Source organism: Oryctolagus cuniculus, chromosome 11 (genome assembly GCF_964237555.1).
Source record: "Oryctolagus cuniculus chromosome 11, mOryCun1.1, whole genome shotgun sequence".
NCBI lineage: Eukaryota > Metazoa > Chordata > Mammalia > Lagomorpha > Leporidae > Oryctolagus > Oryctolagus cuniculus.
The window spans coordinates 14204757-14224563 of NC_091442.1; the positions used below are offsets into that span (position 1 = coordinate 14204757).

The window sequence follows — 19807 nt, forward strand, 5'->3', positions numbered from 1 at the left end:
TCTGGAAGTAAGATGGGGGCCGTTGAGTGTCTCACAAAGAGGTGTGCTGGTTTCACTACCTACCGCAGTACCTCGTGCCTCCTTCTGTGTGGGGTCTGTGTTGGCCGGGGGGAGTCAGTGGAACAGCCACCCAATCCTGGAAAGCTTACAGTCTGGTGGAGTTAAAGGTTTGTACAGGTAATTGTAACTGTAAGTCCCTGGACAAAGAGACCAGTGCTTTGTTAACAACAAACCTGATGCTGGGTGCTAGAACCTATTAGAGCTTAGGGTGATAAAGAGAACCCACATCCTGACCACCACGCACTGATAAATGCTAAATTAAGGATAGATCTCGGGAGCTGGGAGGAACGTGGAGGCGAAAAGGCTCTCAGAGATGATGTTTGAGTAGAACATTTTAAGTTGATTGAGGATGAGGCCAGAGAAGAGTGTTTGGAAAGGAATTCCAGGAGTGTGGAAAGGAATTCCCACCAGCAGAGGGAGGGTAGGAGGCGAGAGAAAGAGCTTCTATGTGCAGGTAGCAACCAGCAGCTGTTTCTTTTTTTTAATCGAGTATTGTGGGGGACATAGAGTGAGGTCAGGTGAGGCTGGAAATAAAACACGTGTCACCCTCTGTGAAAGATCTTCACCCATTGGCCTTTCTGCGCATCCGTTTACTGCATCAAGCGTTCAATTTGCTGGACAGTCTACCGCCTATTTGAAACTTGTTGGAAACAGTATTAAACTGCATGTATCGGAACAACTTCCTGTTCAGTAATATGATGTTTAGACGTTTGTTATGTTTTAGTACAAATATCCAAACTGTTCAACTGTTCGTTTCACCCTGCTTATTAAATCAGTGTGAACAGCGCACCAGGTCCCAGATGCTTTCTGGCCCCAGGGCCTTTGTCCTTGCCACATCAGCATTCCCTAAATCGCTAGTCTCAGCGCAATTACTGGCTTCCCTCGCTCCCTTCCTTAATATAGCCGTCAGGTAGGCACTTTCTACTGCTTTAACCTGTTTTGTTTTCCTAACGGGAAATCGCATCATGAAATGAGTGGGTCCTTTGGGCCCGCGTGGATCGCGGTCGGGCCTCCCTGAGGGCAGGACAAAGCCTCCCGCGCTCGGCGACACCTGCCGGGCCCAACACAACTCCAGCTCGCCAGGGCGCCCGAGGCGCGCAGGTGCAAGCTGCGCACGCGCAGAGGGCAGGGCGCGCCGCGCCTCCCGTTCGCGCAGGCGCCTCCCGTTCGCGCAGGCGCCGCCCCCGCGGGCTGAACTGCTTGCCGCGCGAGCTTCCGCCCGGAAGCTGTTCCTCAGGACCGGAGCGGGCAGCCGGGCTCCCCCGACTCGCCGGCCGGGGATGGCCCCCAAACCCCCCGACTCCGTGGAGGGGCTCCGCGCCGCCGGCAACCAGTGCTTCCGCAACGGCCAGTACGCCGAGGCCTCCGCGCTCTACGGCCGCGCGCTGCGGGCGCTGCAGGCTCGAGGTTCGACCTCTCCCCCAAGTCTCCCCAACCCCCGCCCCGCCGCCGCCCACCCTCTCCCTGCCCTCCCGGGCTGCCTTCCCAGCGGCCGAGCGCCGCGCCGCCCTCCTCCGCGCGGCTGCCTACGAGAAACTTCCTCGGCCCTTTCTGTGCGCCCGCCCTCTAACCGCCCTGTCGACCCTTGCCAGCCCCCTGCCCCGCGGCTGCTCGCTTTTCGGTTACTGGTGGGCGCCGACCGTGTAGCGAGACCGGGGGCGGGGCGGGGGTGCTCTCCCTCCAGGACCGCGCGTTCGAGTTTTGTGGGGGCTGGGTCGGTGTGGACCCCAAACTCTTAAACTCGTGTGCGGCGGCTGGGGGGAGGACTGGTGATGGAGCCGACCGGGAGCCCCTTCAGACAGGGCCGAAGGCCGGCTAGGGAGCGGGGTGGGGGCGCGAGGGTGGGGGCGCTCAGCATTCGGGGTGCAGGGACCTGCGGTTAGGGAAGCCCCCCGACGGAACGCGCAGGGCGCCTGCCAGCAGTCAAAGCCTGGGAGGGATCGCGAGGACGCGGGCTGAGTTGTGTGGGCAGAACCTTATTGTGAGGGTGTTTTAAGCACCGGGAAGGAGTTTGGATTTTATCCCTGCGACTGGAGGATTTTAAAGAGAGAAGTAGGGGCGATGTTGGGGCGTCGCGGCCACTGCCGGCTCCCTGCTAATGCACCTGGGAAAGCAGTGGAAGATGGCCCAGGTGCTTGGGCCCCTGTACCCACGTGGGAGGCCCGGAAGAAGCTCCTCACCCCGTCTCCAGGCACTGTGGCCGTCTGGGGAGTGAACCAGCAGATGGAGGACTTCTCTCTCTCTGACTCTGCCTTTGAAATAAAGCTCATGTCAGCGCACTTGAAGTTGCTGAGGCGTCTGAGCTGTTAGCGTGTCTGCCGTTTCCGTTTGGCCTGGAAAAGCTGGTGCTCTTGTCTGACTTCATTCTGGGCCTCCATAAGAGCTGGCCTGGTGTCTGGTTTTAGCGGAGTTTGGTTATTGTCCTGGTACTGGTTTACTAGGTAACTTGGTTTCTCTGATCAGTTTTCTTAGTCTTTTTTTTTTTTTTTTTTTTTTTTGACAGGCAGAGTGGACAGTGAGAAAGAGACAAAGAGAAAGGTCTTCTTTTTCCGTTGGTTCACCCCCCCCACCCCCCATGGACTCTGCGGCCGTTGCACCGCACTGATCGGAAGCCAGGAGCCAGGTGCTTCTCCTGGTCTCCCCATGCGGGTGCCGGGCCCAAGCACTTGGGCCATCCTCCACTGCACTCCCGGGCCACAGCAGAGAGCTGGCCTGGAAGAGGAGCGACCGGGCAGAATCCTGCACCCCGACCGGGACTAGAACCCTGTGTGCCAGCACCGCAGGCAGAGGATTAGCCTAGTGGCTGCGGTGCCGGCCTGTTTCCTTAGTCTTAAGAGGAACACAGGGACCTGACACCCTTCCAGTAAGGCTGGGGAGCGATGCCCTCACAGTAGGCGAACACTCACTGTTGGGGGGGTTGAGTGACCTACGCAGGACCATAGGCTGAGCTGTTAGTTCTGATGCCCTTTCTACCCCACCCCACCCCCAGCTGCTGTTTCTTAGCCACAGTGCTCTGGACATGAGACCAATTACAGGGTTGTTTTAAAATTGTTTTATTTTAACGGCAGAGAAAGAGGAACATCTTTCAACTGTTGGTTCACTCCCCGAATACCTGCGACAGCCAGGGCTGGGATCTCCCACGTGGGTGGCAGGGACTCAGCTACTTGGGCATTTACCTGCTGCCTCCCGGAGCGCACACTGAGAGGAAGCTGCATCACAAGCAGAGTGGCCAGGACTCGAACTTGGCATTCCAGTCTGGCGTGCAGGCTTCCCAAGCGGTGGCTTAACTGCCACGCCAAACGCCTGCTCAGGTGGCAGGTTTTGAATACTATGCTTGGTCCTTAAGGGCAAGGATGTATTTTTACGTATCTCTGTACTTTCTGTCGCAGGGCCTGGTAAAATAAGAAAACCTGGTAATCAGGTTATTATTGGTATTGAACAAACAATATCAGATATCTGCCTGGGAACATGACACATAGGGGAAAAAGCAGGTTGCAGGAGGATGGGCCCTAAGGTGCCAGGTATGAAGTGCTTGCAAATTACCTTTAAAAAAAAAAAAACACTCGTGGCTACTTGATGGATTTGAGCCTCTGTGATTCCTGAGGGGGAGCTCTGCTTTGGAAGAGGGTCTGATCGTTCCCCTCCCCACTGGATATCCTGGATCTCGCCCTGGTGCACTTCTCCGTAGTCCATCAGACCCAGTTCATGATCGCCGGTCGGGCGAAGTCCTTTCTGGCTTGACCAGGCTGAATGAGCCTGTCAGGTCAGCACCGCCCGTGGTCAGTCCTTTTATCGAGTGTGTGAGTTCGTGTCTTTACCAGGTTTCCATGCTTTTTGTGATAAAATTCACACACACAGACACATGTTCACCATCACACAAGCAGTTACAGCATGGATTTCTTTGAGGCAGGAGCCAGCTGTTCCGTGCTCATCTTTTGCCTGGTACTGAGTGTAGCGCAGAAGTCAGTGAGTGAGCAGTGGTCGGTTCCCCGTGGCAGCAGCGGCCCATCGGACCAGTGAGCTTGGTCAGGTTACAGTCCCTTAGCCCATAGAGCTCCGGGCGTGAAATGCATCGCGGGTCCCGAGGTGTCCATTTCCCGGCCTGATGAGCTCTTGTCCTTTCTGCCCGGCCCTGGGCAGGCTCTTCAGACCCTGAGGAGGAGAGTGTTCTGTACTCCAACCGAGCGGCGTGCCACCTGAAGGATGGGAACTGCTCAGACTGCATCAAAGACTGCACGTCGTAAGTAGCCGGGGAGCTCTGGGGGCCCGGGGTCTCAGCAAGGGAGGCTGGATCTATCCGGCTTGTTTCTTTGGAAGGGTCTCACCAGTCGTACGTGTGGAGCACACTAGGAAGTGTCGTTTGGGGCTGCAGGTCACCGGGAACGGGAGGCTCTGCGTGGCCCTGTGCTCCTGACTTGTGTTTCTGGAGTCCGGGCTGCACGGCTGAAAGGCAGGGAGGTGGGCAGTTACGGGTGGGCCTTGGCGTCTTTGTGGGACAGGGACCTGGGGTGGGGTGGACTAGCAGACCAGTGACTCCCGGGGATTTGTATGGGATACATGCGCGTGAGGGAGGGAGATGGGGAAAGAAGGAAGGCTAGAGGCTAACAGATTGTCTCCAAAGAAGCCAGGATCCATCAGGGATCTGCTGTGGCAGGCACTGAAAGTCAGAATTATACAGGAAACCTCGTCCTTTTTAGGCCAGTCTAGTCCTGCCTTTTTCCTGAGATCGGAAATCCTTTCGCACAGCCTTGTTCTGCCCTGGTGACTCACGGGATGGGAGGAGGCTGAGCATGCGCTGGAGCCTGGGTGACACTGATTTGTACCAGGCCCTGTGCAGGCTCCCTTCTGAGAGTGCTATGGGTGCTCTGTAGGGAAGACCCTTCCCAGGCCAGACTGAAGTGCTCTGCCTAGGGTCACAGGGTCAGTAGCAGGTCCCACTCCACAGTCTGGGCCACCACTGTGGCCGACAGGCACTTGTCATGATTTAGGGGGAATTTAAAATTCTAGAAGTTGACATACACGCGCACAAATTTCAGAGTGTCAGTGGTTCTCTGCCCTCCTTTCCTCTCTACTTTAGTCTTAGGTTGAAAACAGTCCCTGTTCCGAGGTTTGGTATTTTTAGCTGACTCAGCCAGAAATTACCTGCGGGTTGCAGGTGACCCTGCCTGGGCGAAATTGCGGGGGAGCCCTGGCGGCTCAGCAGCCGGCAGACGTGTTTGCCTTCCGTTCTAGAGCACTGGCCTTGGTTCCTTTCGGCATTAAGCCCCTGCTGCGGCGAGCCTCTGCCTACGAGGCCCTGGAGAAGTACTCCCTGGCCTACGTCGACTACAAGACTGTGCTGCAGATTGATGAGAACGTGATGTCCGCCGTGGAAGGCGTCAACAGGTGAGCCTGGTTCCCTGCAGGTGGGCTCTTGGCAGTCCTGTCTGCCTTGACTGACTGTGGGCATCTTCTGGGGCAGGGAGGGAGGAAATCCCTTTGGCTACACACAGACTATTCCAGATAAACATGAGGGGAAAGTGTAGAAGGAGAATCTGTTGCATTTAGTGGGTTCGTTTAATGAGTCAGAATTGAGGTTGATTCTTGTCTAGATGTGCAGATTCATTCACACTGGACTGTTGCAGTTGCTTTTGCCTTGTGATACCCTCATTTGTCTGATGATGCTTCTCTTCTTTATGAGGGCTACTGGAAAGCCAAATGTCAGACTGATAGACCCTTAGTAGGACATCATGTATTTAGTATTTAGTGCCTCGTCTCTGGCTTGTTCGTCAGCAGCTTTTCTCTGCTGTTTATGGCTGGTGATGTGCCAGACCTTGTGCTGGGTCCTGGGCTGCTGACTGAGATGTCCCTCTCCCCGCCCTCAGGGAGTTGGTCTCAGGGAGAACACCAGTCCGTGGTAGGCAAGACAGTACAGTGTGATGAGTGCTGTGGTCGGAGGCCACACAGGGACTCTAGGAGTGCCTGGGAGACACCTGACGAGCTGGGAGGAAGACAGGAAGCCGGAGAGGGCTTTTCAGAGGAGGTGAGCTGAGACTGAGGTCTGGGGTGGAGGCCATCAAGGAGATGTGCAGTGTGTGCAGCTGGGAGCAAATCCTGAAGTCGGAGCTGCAGGCAGGGACCTCAGCCTGGCGTGGCTCAGTGGGGCCAGGTCAGCAGGGGCTGGCTGCAGGGGCTTGGACGTAAACCTGAGCCAGGGTGATGCCATGACAAGGTCCTTAGCCGTGGAGCAAGATGTGTGTTAGAGAAGAGCTCACTGGCTGCCATGCTGAAGGGGACACGGGAGGAAGGGGCACGCAGCCAGTCCAGGAGAGAGGGCAGAGGGTGAACAGGGGCACCGCAAGGATGTCTGCGAGCTGTGGGAAGGGGAGGGGAGGAGAGCAATAGAAGAGGACGTACAATGGGTGATGTGTCATACATACAACACATAAAAAGCGATAACATGCACGAAACAGTTCAGAGCAGAAAAAAATTACAGGTCAGATTACAGGCTGGAGGGTCATCAGCATAAAGGTGGATTGAGGCTGTGGGGGGAATAAAAGCGCAGGAAGAGTGTGGGGAAAGAGGATGGAATTCTAAGAAAGTCCAGCATTTGAGAGGCTTAAGAGGAGCGGCAGCTGGAGAGGTGGGAGGAAGTCTGGGGCTTTCAGTGTCCCCAGGGAGGGGTGCTTCAAGGATAGAGACGTTCTCAGTGTCGGCTGTTCCCAGGAGCGGGTAGACGGGGTTGAGCAGCGGCGTCACTGGTGGTCCTGATGGAAGCGCTTCAGGGGCTCAGAGGCCGGAAGGCGGTGAGGTTGAGTCTGGCTGTGAAGGAAGCCAGGGGAGCGTAGCTGGGGTGGCAGAGGGCTGTCCAGGAGGATCTTAAGTGAGGAAAGTGTGCAGAGACTTGAATGTTGACAGACTCAGTAGAGAAAAAGGATGCAGATGTAGGGGGAGAGTTGCTGCCTGGGTGTGGTCCCTGAGGGAGGCAAGAGACGGATGCAGAGCCCAGGGGAAAGGACTGGCGAGGAGACAGAAGAAGGAAACTCGGGGTGCCCCACGCAGGCAGGTTTGTGTCTGGGGAATGAGAAAAGTAGTTGTGAAAAGGAGCTGGGTTGAGGGACACGTTTGAGGAGAACAGAGGTCTGAAATCAGGCCATCCAGGAAAACAGCTTTGGCAGCCTAGGTGGAGACCATGACTTTGTAATGCTACCGGTCTGTGGGGTTTTCATGCTTGTATCATAGGAACGTGGTAGAGGGAGCAGGAAAGGACACAATTGATGCTATTGGATCTTTCTTTAAAAAAAAAAATTTGTTTTTACTTATTTGAAAGGCAGTGTTACAGAAGCAGAGGCAGAGAGACACAGAGAGCTCTTCCATCCACTGGACTATCCGTTCATTCCCCAAATGGCCACAATGACCGGGGCTGGGCCAGGCCAAAGCCAGGAACCAGGAGCTTCCTCCAGATCTCCCATGTGGGTGCAGGGGCCCAAGCACTTGGCTGCCATCTGCTGCTTTCCCAGGTGCATCAGCAGGAGGCTGGATCAGAAGTGGAGCAGCTGAACCCATATGGAATGCCAGCGCTGCAGGCTGGGACTTGAACCCACCATGCCACAGAACCGGCCCCTCTATTGAGTCTTAGTGCCATGTACTGTGCTTAGGGCTACAGATGAGTTAACAAAGTGGACATGGCCACTGAGCAGCCTTTGAAGCTGAGATCTAAAGAGTAAGTAGGAGTTGGCTGGGCCTAGAATAGGTGAGAATGGGAAGGGGGAAAAGATCGTTCCAGGGAGAGGAAGAAGCCTCCGTAAAACCTCGAACATCAGAATCAGGAGGGAATGTGGCAGGAATGCAGGAGGAAGCGGACCAGGTCTCAAAGTCTCTGGTGGCCCAGGGAAATGAGAACCACTAAAGGGTTTTAAGAGCTGAGAATGATGGGGCCTGGCACTGTGGCATAGCTGGTAAGGCTACCGCCTGCAGTGCTGGCATCCCAAATGGGCACTGGTTCCGAACCAGCTCTCTATGGTCTGGGAAAGCAGCGGAAGATGGCCCAAGCCCTTGGGCCCCAGCACCCATGTGGGAGACCTAGAAGAGGCTCTGGGCTCCTAGCTTCAGATCAGCCCAGCTCCAGCTGTTGTAGCCTTTTGGGGAGTAAACCAGGGGATGGAAGACCTATCTCTGCCTCTGAGTCTGTTACTCTACCTTTCAAATAAATAAATAAGAGAATGACATGAGAAGATTTGTATTAAAAAAAAAAAAAAAAACAAAACTGAGCAGTAATCAGATGTCAGGTGCTGGCCTGACTTTATAGTAGATTTATTGAGAAAATTGAAACAAAACATGACCTTTCTTGGGGTATGTGTCATTTTGGAAGACAGCGTTTAAGCTCCCTTAACAAGCAACACATCACTTGAAAGTTAATGCATTGTGACCAGGCTCAAGGGAAGGAGTGTGGTGACCAATCTGAGAAACTGTTTCTGGGGGCAGACTCTGGTTCCAACATTGCTACATTGTGTTTGGAGTACCAAGAGATGATTCACACCAAGGGAAAGTAGTAGCATGGCTTCTTCAGAAAGGGCCTGCCACCTCCCTTGGGGGTGTGGGAGGAGGGGGGTCCTCCTGACCCAGCCAGAAACCTCACAATGCTCCCTGCCTTTCCAGAATGACCAGAGCTCTCATGGACTCACTCGGGCCCGAGTGGCGCCTGAAGCTGCCCTCTATCCCTTTGGTACCTGTTTCAGCTCAGAAGAGATGGAATTCCTTGCCTTCAGAGAACACCAGAGAGACAGCTAAAAGCAGATCCAAAGAAAACACAACTGTGAAGAACAGAGGTAAGTGGTGACTCCCTTTCAGGGGTCTTGCAGTCCCCCTTAGCCACTCCAGAGTCGTTCCTGTAAAAACTGACCTTGTTTAGCTGAGTCTTACTTAGCCTTGTAGATTATCTCAGCGTACGGGAGGGTGGTGATGACCCTGACTCACAGCTATAGGATTAAATGACACAAGGCCTGCATAGCTCCAGGGCAGGGGCTGGGTGGTGTCAGCTCCTGTTTCCTCTGGCAGCATTTGGGACGGTTTTGGTTGCACTAACAGAGAACTTAATGTGGGGAAAGTAGTGAAGGGAGTTCATTGGCTTGTGTAACTGAAAAGTGGGGAAGGAATTCAGGCAAGGTGTGCTCCTGTGTCATCCTGACTCCTGTCTCTGGACTTCTCTCCCCTCTTTGTTGAGTGTCAGCTGTCTTCAGGCAGGCGTCCCTGGTAGTAACATAGCTCACAACTCCACACCATGCTTCAGAGCCAGAGGAAAAAAAGTCTTTCTGTCTGGTAGCTTGCTAGGAAAAAAAGAGAACTTTTCCCCTCAAATCCCTGCCTCACATTTCTTCTCCATCGTTTCTGTTGTGTGGCAATAGGCCGTTCCCTGACACTAAGACCAGGCGATCAGACTATGATTAGCTCAGTCCTGAGCCATCTGCCCACCTCCATAGCTACAGGGTACTGCTTCCTCTGGGACACATGTGCTGTGTGAATCCCTGGAGAAGGCTGAACAAGAGAAGGGCCATCAAGGCTGGGCAGCCATAGATAGGAGACTGCCCACCTAACTCGTGTTGGGACTGTTTGTCAGGCAGAGCCTCATGAGGAAGCTTGGAGGTTCCCGGCAGGCCAGCTCGGGAAGTGAGGGTGGAGCTCTGCTATGTGTGAGTGACCTTGAGATGTTAGAGGAAGGCGGGCGTTACCCTGCTTCCCAGGAGGACACTTGTGTAGCCAAAGGCAGCATTCATTCTGGTGTTTGCTGCTGTCTCCCACAATGAGCATTTGGGGTGCTAAAGAACTAGGCAGCTTCAGTGCACCTACCACTTACCTCACTCTTTGTTTTTAATTTGTTTTTAAAGATTTATTTATTTATTTGAGAGGCAGAGTTACAGAAAGAGAAAGAGAGGTCTTCCATCCGCTGGTTCACTCCTCAAATGGCCGCAATGGCCAGAGCTGAGCTGATCCAGAGCCGGGAGCCAGGAGCCTCTTCTAGGTCTCCCACGTGGGTGCAGAGGCCCAAGCACTTGGGCCATCCTCCACTGCTTTTCCAGGCCATTAGCAGGGAGGTAAATTGGAAGTGGAGCAGCCAAGACTCGAACCAGCACCCACATGGGATGCTGGCGCTGCAGAGGCTTAACCTACTGTGCCACTTTTCTTACTCTTTTGGAGTCACTGAGGCGTGGGTTCCAGGCCCTGTGCTCAGTGGTATAACACACAGAGGATAAGGGCAGTCTTGCCCTCAGAAATATCTCAGTTTAATGAAGGACTGAGAGATGTAATCAGAACATTTTATAATACAGAGAGGAGGAACAGGTGCGTTAGTGTTTGGGAAATTCAAAATAGAAGGTGACTTCACTGTGCTTGGGAGTCACGGAAAGACTAACAGAAGAGGCAGCGGCAGATAGGAGGGCTCGAGCTGCACCTTGAGGATGAGGTCCCCAGGTGGGAGGCGGGAAGGGTGGAGACCTCTTGGCAGAGACAGTGGAGGGCAGTGGGGAAGGTGGGTGCTGTGGAGAGCGGGAATGAGTGGCTGCCCTGGGTGCTGTGCAGCCGAGCCCAGGGAGGCTGGAGCGGTGCCTGCGTTGTAGCTGCTGGGAAGCACCGCTGGCCACAGACCGGAGCGTGATGGGCACATGAGCTGTGATACTGCAGCAGTGGAAAGGAATGGACTACACAGCTACAGTCAAAGCAGAGGGCTCTCCGGAGTACGACTCGGGGAGGGGGGAGCGAGTCATAAAAGAATACAGAGTTAGTCTTCTGTGTGAAACTCTCAAGCAAAGTAAACAAGTGGTTTATGGGTACTGTCATATATAGTTAAGCTGTTTTTTGAAAGCAAGTGAAAGCACAGAATCAGGGCAAGTAGTTCTCTGTTTTCTCCGGGAAGAGGGGTCTTGAGAAAGTTCATGGAACTAAAGGTAAGTTTATTTTGGTGCGGAACAGTTTTGAGGTCCACACTACATCCATAGTATGCCTTTTCCATGAACATTTTGAAGACCCGCTCCTGCTGGGGGCGGGGCGTGCACAGAACTTCAGAGGACCCCAGGGCTGTTGTTTCTTAAGCTGGCAGTGAGCTCAGCTGCTCCTTGTATACTTACAGCCTTACCATTGTCATTAACACTCAGGATTTTATAAAGGTAGCTTTTAAAAATTAATTCCAGCCAAGGCTGGAACAGTTCATTGGAACCAGGCAGTGAAGAGCCTGGACAGCAGGTCAAGCAGCTTGGATTTCACCTTGTTCTCTCTCCTCCCTCCTTGAAGGCTGGAGCTGAGCTGCACACGTTAGGTGAGGGGGCACACTGGCAGGCCCACACCCAGACAGGGCTGAAGAGTAGCTTCTTTGGCCGTTACCTGAAAGCCCAGAGGCAAAGGCCTTCGCCTGATGCTTCTTTGCTAAGGAGTGCTTATTCTCCTGTTTTAAGTTTATTGTGTATTCTGTCCTTCCTCTAACAATAGCCTGGTGTGAAATAGGTGTCGCCCCATTGTATTGATCAGGAAATTGAGGTTCAAAAATTTTACCAAGTAGGAACGCCAAGACCAGGACCAGGGTTGCTTTTTCTCAGGTATATGTTGTTATGTGTATGTGTAAATGTTTATACTGTCAGGAGTCCCCAGCCTCTTCTGAATGAAAACCTTTCATTTTCCAGAAGCCCTTAACCGGGGGAGGTCATGGGTCAGAAGGGGTGATGGCAGCAGTGTAGCAAGTCTCTGGGGGAAAGAGGTGTGCAGGCAGCTTTGATGCTAGAGACCTGCTTCATCTCGGTTGGGTACCTGCTCCATGGTTTTTCCTCTTCTGAATTTGTGTCTAGTGCCTTCTGCTGGGGATATGGAGAGAGCCAGAGTTCTGAAGGAAGAAGGCAATGAGCTTGTAAAGAAGGGCAACCATAAGAAAGCTATTGAGAAGTACAGTGAAAGCCTCTTGTTTAGTAACCTGGAATCCACCACATACAGCAACAGGTATCTTCTGCACAGCTGCTGCCCTGGGGACTTCAGGACACTGGATGTTTTGTTCCAGAGTCTGCTCAGGGACTGCCTGGGCTCCTCATCCCTCGCACTGAGTCAGCATGTTACAGCTCAAGACATGCATTCGCCTGTTCTGATCACTGTGGCCTTGGCCCTGCCAGTGATGTGAGCTCAGTGCTGCCAGTGCCTTTGCTCTCTTAAAGGGTAGAATCCGAGGGATGTCGAAGGGTAGCCTGGGCTTTGGTAGCCCCTCTCCCCAAAATTTTCATTAACCACCCCAAATAAGCACACAGTGTAAGTAAAAGCAGTGTGCCTGTCGAGCAAACACAACCTTAACACAAGTTTCTTGGTGTCTCCACAGTCCCCCTGCTTCCCACCCCGTGGCTTCACCAAGACTATACTGTTGGAAATTTTGGCCTGTCTTGGAGAGTGCTAGTTCAGACCCGAGGGTGTGGAGTAACTGTTTCCTGCCCCGAGGTTAGATTTGTTGGCCTGGAGGAGGCTGTGTACCATCCAGCCAGTAAATGGTGGAGCCAGAACTGAACTTGGCTCTAGGGAGGTCCTTCAGTCTGCAAGAAACCGTATCTGATGCATGCATTAAAATGTGTTCTGTGCCTGTTTTTCCTCCCAAATCAACATACTGTCAGGTTTAGAAATCTTGGAGCTGATGTAGGTTCACTGTTCCTATTCAAAAGTCTTATAAAATGTGTCTGATTTTAGTAAGATAATATGGTCCATGTACTTACTGAATTATACAACACCACAGCAGGGTCTGGGGCAGCTTGCTAAAATCGATTATTAATATTCTTGCAGTGAAACATAGAAATTCCATCTTGACCTGAGGTGGCATAAAGAAACTAAGCAGCCCATGTCAGTTCAGGTGAGGTATTGCTGCCAAATGAGTTGAAAAGAGAATTTTTGTTTTGATATTTTAAAAATTAATCTTTGGGGCTAGCATTGTGGCATAGCGGATTCAAGCCCCAGCCTGCAGCACCGGCATCCCGTATGGGCACCAGTTCAAGCCTGAGCTGCTCCATTTTCGGGTCCAGCTCCCTGCCATGGACTGGGAAAGCAGTGGGAGACGGCCCAAGTCCTTGGGCCCCTGCACCCATGTGGGAGACCCAAAGGAAGCTCCAGCTCAGCTCCAGCCATTGCAGCCATCTGGGGAGTGAACTGGCAGATGGAAGACCTCTCTCTCTGTCTCTCCCTGTCTCTATAACTCTTTCAGATAAATAAAATAAATCTTTAAAAAATTAGTCTTTATTTAAAAGGCAGAGAGACACAAAAACAGACATAGATCTCCTATCCTCTGGTTCACTCCCCCAGAGGCCCACTACAGGTAGGTCTGGGCCAAGCTGAAGCCCAGAGCTGGAACTACAGGCCTCCCACTTGGGTAGCAGCCATCACTTGCTGCCTTCCAGGGTGTGCATAGCAGAAAACGAATCAGGAGCTGGACCTTGAGTCCAGGCCCTCCACTATAGGATGTGGGGACCCCAATAGGTTTGTTAACCACTGTGCCAAACACCAGCCCCAGATTTTGGTTTTAAAGCTTGGATTTGGTGCCGGTGCTTTGCTGCCTCACTGGACCAGGGGTTCCTTGGTTAACTTGAAAAAGGAGCCTGCAGCCCCATTTGCTCCATGGTTGTGTGGCATTGTCTTCTGATTCCTCTGGGCTTTTTTTGGCCTTACTTAGCTTATGCTGCTGGACAGACCCATTCTCCTGGATTTTTTCCTCATGCAGGACAGTGTTTTGTTTTCCTTAAATGTTCTTTAAAGAGATGTGTGTGTATCACACCATTTTTAACTCTTTTGCTCTATGATACCTTGCAGAACTGGTCTTTTCCTCATTCTTCTCCCATCCAAGGACTAACCAGGCCCGACCCTGCTTAGCTTCCGAGATCAGACGAGATCGGGCGCGTTCAGGGTGGTATGGCCGTAGACTTTTTCCTCATTCTTCATCAGAGCATCCTGGCTCCTCTAGCCCCAAAGTTTGGTGTTCTAGATAACCCTTAGGGTCATCTTAGTGAAATACCACATCCTAGATGTAGTTGTAACATTCTGCCTCATACGTGTGCGTCTTTGTACAGCTGCCTAGCCCTTGTCTGTCCTAGGTTCTGTCTGTGCAGGTGAAACAGCACAGCGTACCCGCCACTTGCCAGGCCTGGAATGGCCTTCCCACCAGTCTCGTTTAGTGCTCAGAACAGTTCTTCAAGTTAGGTCATAGCTTCATCTGAGCTACACAGGCTCAGAAAGATGAATTAATGGACACAGAGTTAGAGAACTAAGACGTAGCGCTGCTAGGATTTCAGCTAGTTCTTTATGACTGCAGAGCTTGTGTTCCTTTGCACTCGCGCGTGCTGTCTCCCGAGGACCAGAAGCCAAGTGTTCATGGTGGCGGTCTATCATCTTTCATGTAATCCTTGGAAGTCCTATAAATCATATTAATCACAACTCTTACATTCTGAAGCCACTAATTAGTGCATAATGCATATTAAGTACTATCATTCCTCTGCTTCTTGGAAACAGCTAAATCTGTAAATTGCCAGAGCCCATTGGGAGAAAACTTTAGTTTCTATAGAATTCTATATTCAAAATTTATATCAAGGACTATTCAAAAACTTAAATGGCTTACAACCGTTTCACTTTGGTTGTAATTTGTGAGCCAAGGGCAGTTTTCACTTGGGGTCACTCATTCAGGGTCATCAAGATGGTGGCCCGTGCCACAGTCATCTGAAGGCCTCTTTACTGCACGTCTGGCATCTGGGCCAGGATGAGCAGATGGCTGGGGCATGGGCAGGAGGAAGGGCTAGAGCAAGCTGGTGCCTCTCCTGGCAGCCTTTTCACACATGCTGGCCCAAGTTTCCTCATGGCATGGTGGCCCCTGAATGGCAGCTGAAGGCTCCATCCAAGAGTGAATGTTCCCACAGCCCAAGGCCAAAGCTACAAAGTCTGTATGCCCTAGCCTTGGCAATCGCACTCTACTGGTGAGAGTAGTCACAGAACTGCCTGATTCAAGGAGTGAGATCTTCCCACCTATCTTTGGGCAGAGTGCCAAAGAACTTGCTATGCGGGGTTTCTAAGCTATGATTCCATGTGATCACAAGTACTAGAACAGGTGTTTAATTAGTAATATCCATCCCAAAGTTCATCTGAAAAAATGACAGCAGCATAAAAGACTGCAAAGTCAAAGTATTTGGAAAGGAGGGATTATCCAGCAAATGGTGTTGGATTGTCTGGTGTCTGAACCGCACATCACTGCTTATTTTAACACGTTGCAAGTGCATCAGATGTAAAATGTGAAGCCATTAAGTTCTAGAAGAACACATAGGTTATTTACCTTCCATTGGGGAAGTCACACAGAAGTCGTTAAAGGAAAAGTTGGATAAATTTAACTTCCTAAGATTAAAGCCATGGTGCGTCCAGCTAAGTGAATACCCTGCACCCATTCAAAGGATGATGGGCTTGGGTAATGAGCTTCAAGAAACCTAACACTGTCGTTAGTGACCAGACTGAATGGCAAAGACACACAGATGCAGAATATTGAATTGTGTGGAAGTCCATGATTGTTTCTTCCCCAACATTTTATCATGAAAATTTCTAAAATACTGGAGGGTTGAAAGAATTGTACATGGAACACCCATGTACCTGCCGTCTAAAATCTATAATTTATATTCAGCCATGTTGATCCACCTGTTTTTCATGCCTTTCACAGTAAATCAGTCATCTTTTTATTTCAGCCCCAACATGTCAGCTTGCATTTCACTCATTAGAAGCCAGTATTTATGTGTCTTTACATATATAAAGTGGGAACTTTTTTTTTTTTAATTTTTTTTTTTATTTGAAAGGCGGAGTTAGAGAATTCATCCTCTGTTCATTCCCCAGTGGCTACAACAGCCGGAGCTGGGCTGATCCGAAGCCAGGAGTTTCTTCCAGGTCTCCCACGTGGGTGCAGGGGCCTAAGGACTTGGGCCATCTTCTACTGCTTTCCCAGGCCATAGCAGAGAGCTGGATCAGAAGTGGAGCAGCCTGGACTCAAACCGGTGCCCATATGGGATGCCAGCACTGCAGGTGGTGGCTTTACCCACTACACCACAGCACTGGCCCCCATTTATGTTTTCAAAGAGATCATTTTGAATATGTGAAAGGAAGATCTTAGGGAGCCTTTTCTTTGCTTGAAAGAGCTCACACAGTATGGGAGAGTGGACAGAATGGTAGAGCCAACTGAGGTTACAGTCTAGAGTCACACATACTGCCCCATTTGAATCCCAGGTGATGCTACCTTGGGCAAGTTCTTGCACCCCCAATCCATCATTTTCCATCTGTGAGAAGAGGCTAGGATTGTTGTGAGGATGAAGAAGTTAGAAGTAGCCAGCAGAGTGGGTACTCAGTGAATCAGAGATCACTTGTCAGACTCCGTCCAGCCCTTACTAAGCGACTGAAACCTCTGAAACGGTCTGTCCCGGCAGAGCGCTCTGCCATCTGGTCCTGAAGCAGTACAAGGAAGCTGTGAAGGATTGCACAGAAGCCCTCAAGCTGGACGGGAAGAATGTGAAGGCGTTCTACAGGCGGGCTCAAGCGTACAAGGCTCTCAAGGTATGAAGGTCCCAGTCGGAAGGCACTAGTGTGGCCAGAGATGGGTGCCAGTGGTGGCACATCGGTCAAGCGAGGTGGTGTCGGCCACATTCCTGCTCATCCCGAGGCCCTGGGGCAGCTTGGGACAGGCTGGGATTTGCAGCATTCCGCTGTCTGTCCCAGTCCCAGCTTGTCCCACCGCAGCCAGGACCCCTCCCCCACACGCTTTTCTTTCCGATTAGGACTATAAATCCAGCTTTGCAGACATCAGCTGCCTCCTGCAAATTGAGCCCAGGAACGTCCCTGCACAGAAGTTGCGGCAGGAAGTTAACCAGAACCTGAACTGAAAACCCCAAGAGGCGACAGGAAGCTCCTTCCCGACTCCCCCAGAGCAGCCAGGAGCCTCCTCTTCTGCACCCCCTCTTGAAACCCAGCATGCCCAGAGTGAGCTCTGACGCTCCCTCCTTGGCCCCCAGACCGTGGCCTCCTGCCCCGGAAGAGCCTTTGCTTGTTCAAATGAACCTCAGAGTAGTCACACCCAGACCTTGTTTTGCCAGAAGGTCCCCATGAGAGCTGAAGCGGGAAGCTGAGGTTCTGGCCCCATCAGCTGTGATTCTGAAATCTGACACATTACACACAAAGAGCCTCATCAACAAGGCACACGGCTTTGTCCCTGCCCCAAGCATGTTCCAGATTCCTTGTAACTTCACCAGACCCCATGTCCGTTGCAGTGAACCTGAACAAACGGAGCTTCTGGGCAGGGGTCGGGGGGATCCTAAAGAACCCTGGGCCCACCTTCGCCCATAGCAGTCTGTCGAGCTGGTTCTCCAAGGCTGCAGCCTCCCCATGGGGCAGCTGCCGTCCCCACTCTGCCCTTGGCACAGTCATGTGTCTGAGCCCCAGTGCCTTTTGTCCAGGCCCTCTGCTGGGGAGGCAGAGTGCTGGACTCTGCTACCTTCTGCATGGAGGTACCCACGTGGCGGCAAGAGCCCAGTGGCTGTGGCCGCTTCTCCTGGAGGTGGGATGGGGACTTAGCAGTGACCACTAGTCACTGCCTCACGGTCAGTGTTCTTCCATTCCGCGCAGGGACTTGCCTTCTTGCAACAGTGGCCCCTCCAGGCTTCTTCATTCTTTGTGATATGTTGAAGTTCATTTGAACTGACTCTGGTTCTGTTGAGCTGTGTGTTTAGCTACTGCATTAAAAGGCTTCCTTCTACATAACAGCGGCTGTGCTCCTTCATCCAGGCCTTTACAGCTTTGCACCTGGAACTTTGCGGAGCTCCTGGGCATTCATCCAGTCTTGGACCAGTTTACTGAAATAACCTGCACGGGCCAGGCCTATGTGTAGTGCTCAGGAAACAAAAATGGATAGATGAATACAGTCCATCCTCTCAGAGCGAGCAGGTCATGAGTCACACAAATGTACAGTGCAGGTGGCTGGAGAGTCATGAAGGAGTTGTCCCCCAGTGTCTTAACTGCCTCCTGCAGAGATGCAGTGCAGCAGAGGGCCCCTGAGGAAGTAAAGCCTGAACCGAGTAAGGTGAGAGGCAGTGTAGACAAAGGATAGAGGGCAAAGGCCCTGTCAGGAGGACAAGGTGAGCAGGTGCAGAGAAGGGCCATCAGGTTCACAAGACATGGTCTGGGGAGGCTGGAGAGTGCTATGGGATCTGGCCAGAAATAGCGGCTACCACCCCCGCCCCACCCGGGCCCTGTCCTAGTTAAGTTCCTTTCCCCTCACAAAGCACAAGTTTTGTGACTGCACAGTGCAGAGGGCTTTGTCCCTTGGCTCCCTGTCACAAGCCAGCTCGACCGCAGTGAGCTGCTCCGTGCAGCGCTGCTGGCCTTTCTGAAGGGCGAGTCTGCGCCACCCGGGCAACCCCAGCCCTGCGGCCGACGGGGATTTCGGAGTCGGACACACCCCGTGGGCACGGCCAGCGGCACTGCACCGCCAACGACTGCCTGATCTGAGGCAGGCTTAGTGGTGACTGCCAGTCACAGGCGACTTGCATTGTCTTCTCAAACTCCAAAAGGCAAGCGTCTGGATTTCCTGGTGAGAACAGGCCAGGCCAGGACCCCTGAAGAAGCCTTGCTTTCCCTTGTACTGTGGAGATCCCTAGAGAAGTGGCGTGTGTCAGATTCCTCATCCCCCTCATTGTCATCTTTGAAACTTAGCTCCAGTCGGTCATTTCCAGAGAGACTTGGAGGATTAAAGTCTCTGCCTCCTGTGGGTTAATGTTAGGAAAGGGACACCCAGCTATTGAGGGGATTGTCTTAATGGCAGTGATTGGATTGCCCCGCCTCTCCAAAAGGTTAAAGGTCATTACATGAGGAAGACAGGGTCTTCGACAGGCTTCCGTGTGGGGGGCAGATCATAAGGGTTGCACAGGCCACAGAGTTTTGTCTGTGCCCATAGTAAGCTGCTGAAGGATTTATACAAGGATGAGACTTCAGATTGGGATTTCGGGAAAAGCCTCAGGTTGCACAGTGAAGGGCAGGTTGGGGACAGGCCAGCAGAGATGCAGCCAAACCAGGGAGGCACTGCAGGAGTCCCACTGGCGTCAGGTAGGTGTAGGGAAGCCTCAACAGAGCCAGAGAGGCTGTTTACTGAGTGCCTGGGTATTGGGGGTGGGGGTACGGAAGTCATGAGCTTGGCTTTAGACATGAATTTGAAATGTTAACTGAGATAACCAAGAGCCAGTGGCAGGTAGACAGCGGGATGGAAGGTCTGGGACCCAGGAGCTCCTAGAAAATTGAGGGTCATCCTAGACTTCGTACACTGAGGGGTTTTGAGTTAGATACCAAGGAGGAAGAAAGGCAGTGAGGAGAGGAGAGGGCTGGCATCAAGCCTGCAGAAACCCAGCGTGCAGCATTTAGAGGGAAGAGGGTGAACCCACAGGGACGGCTTAGAAGCGGGCAGGGCTGGATGACAGCAGGTGGGAGGCTTGAAGTAGCATGTGTGGTGCATGAAGACTGAGGCGCTGACACCCCTGCCGGGAACCTGAGACCCCCCTCATTTCCTGTATGGGAAGAATAGCTTGACCTGGGACGTGTTTCTACAGGAGTTTCTACGCGGTCCTCCAGCCTGGCGCCTCGGTGTTGGCCCGCCCTACGGGGCGCTCAGGTCAGGGGTCCAAAAGCACCAGGCACATCAGATGTGGGTACCTGTTCCTGTAGACCATCCTTCTCAGTCCACGGCATGATGAAAGCCACT

General features: G+C 52.5%; 1 protein-coding gene across 2 annotated transcripts; it reads left to right on the forward strand.

Annotated features, from left to right (window-relative positions):
- The first annotated feature begins 1181 nt into the window (after nucleotides 1-1181).
- Nucleotides 1182-17817, forward strand: TOMM34 (translocase of outer mitochondrial membrane 34). Of its 2 annotated transcripts, none has more exons than XM_002721228.5 (7): nucleotides 1182-1467; nucleotides 4201-4300; nucleotides 5293-5445; nucleotides 8698-8867; nucleotides 11871-12018; nucleotides 16491-16617; nucleotides 16839-17817. In XM_002721228.5, exons 1-7 carry the CDS (start codon nucleotides 1341-1343, stop codon nucleotides 16941-16943), a joined length of 930 nt encoding a protein of 309 aa, XP_002721274.1. In that variant the 5' UTR covers nucleotides 1182-1340; the 3' UTR covers nucleotides 16944-17817. The 2 variants fall into 2 exon arrangements, with proteins under 2 accessions (XP_002721274.1, XP_051700970.1); XM_051845010.2 differs by lacking the exon at nucleotides 1182-1467 and adding an exon at nucleotides 2540-3581.
- The last annotated feature ends 1990 nt before the right edge of the window (nucleotides 17818-19807 follow it).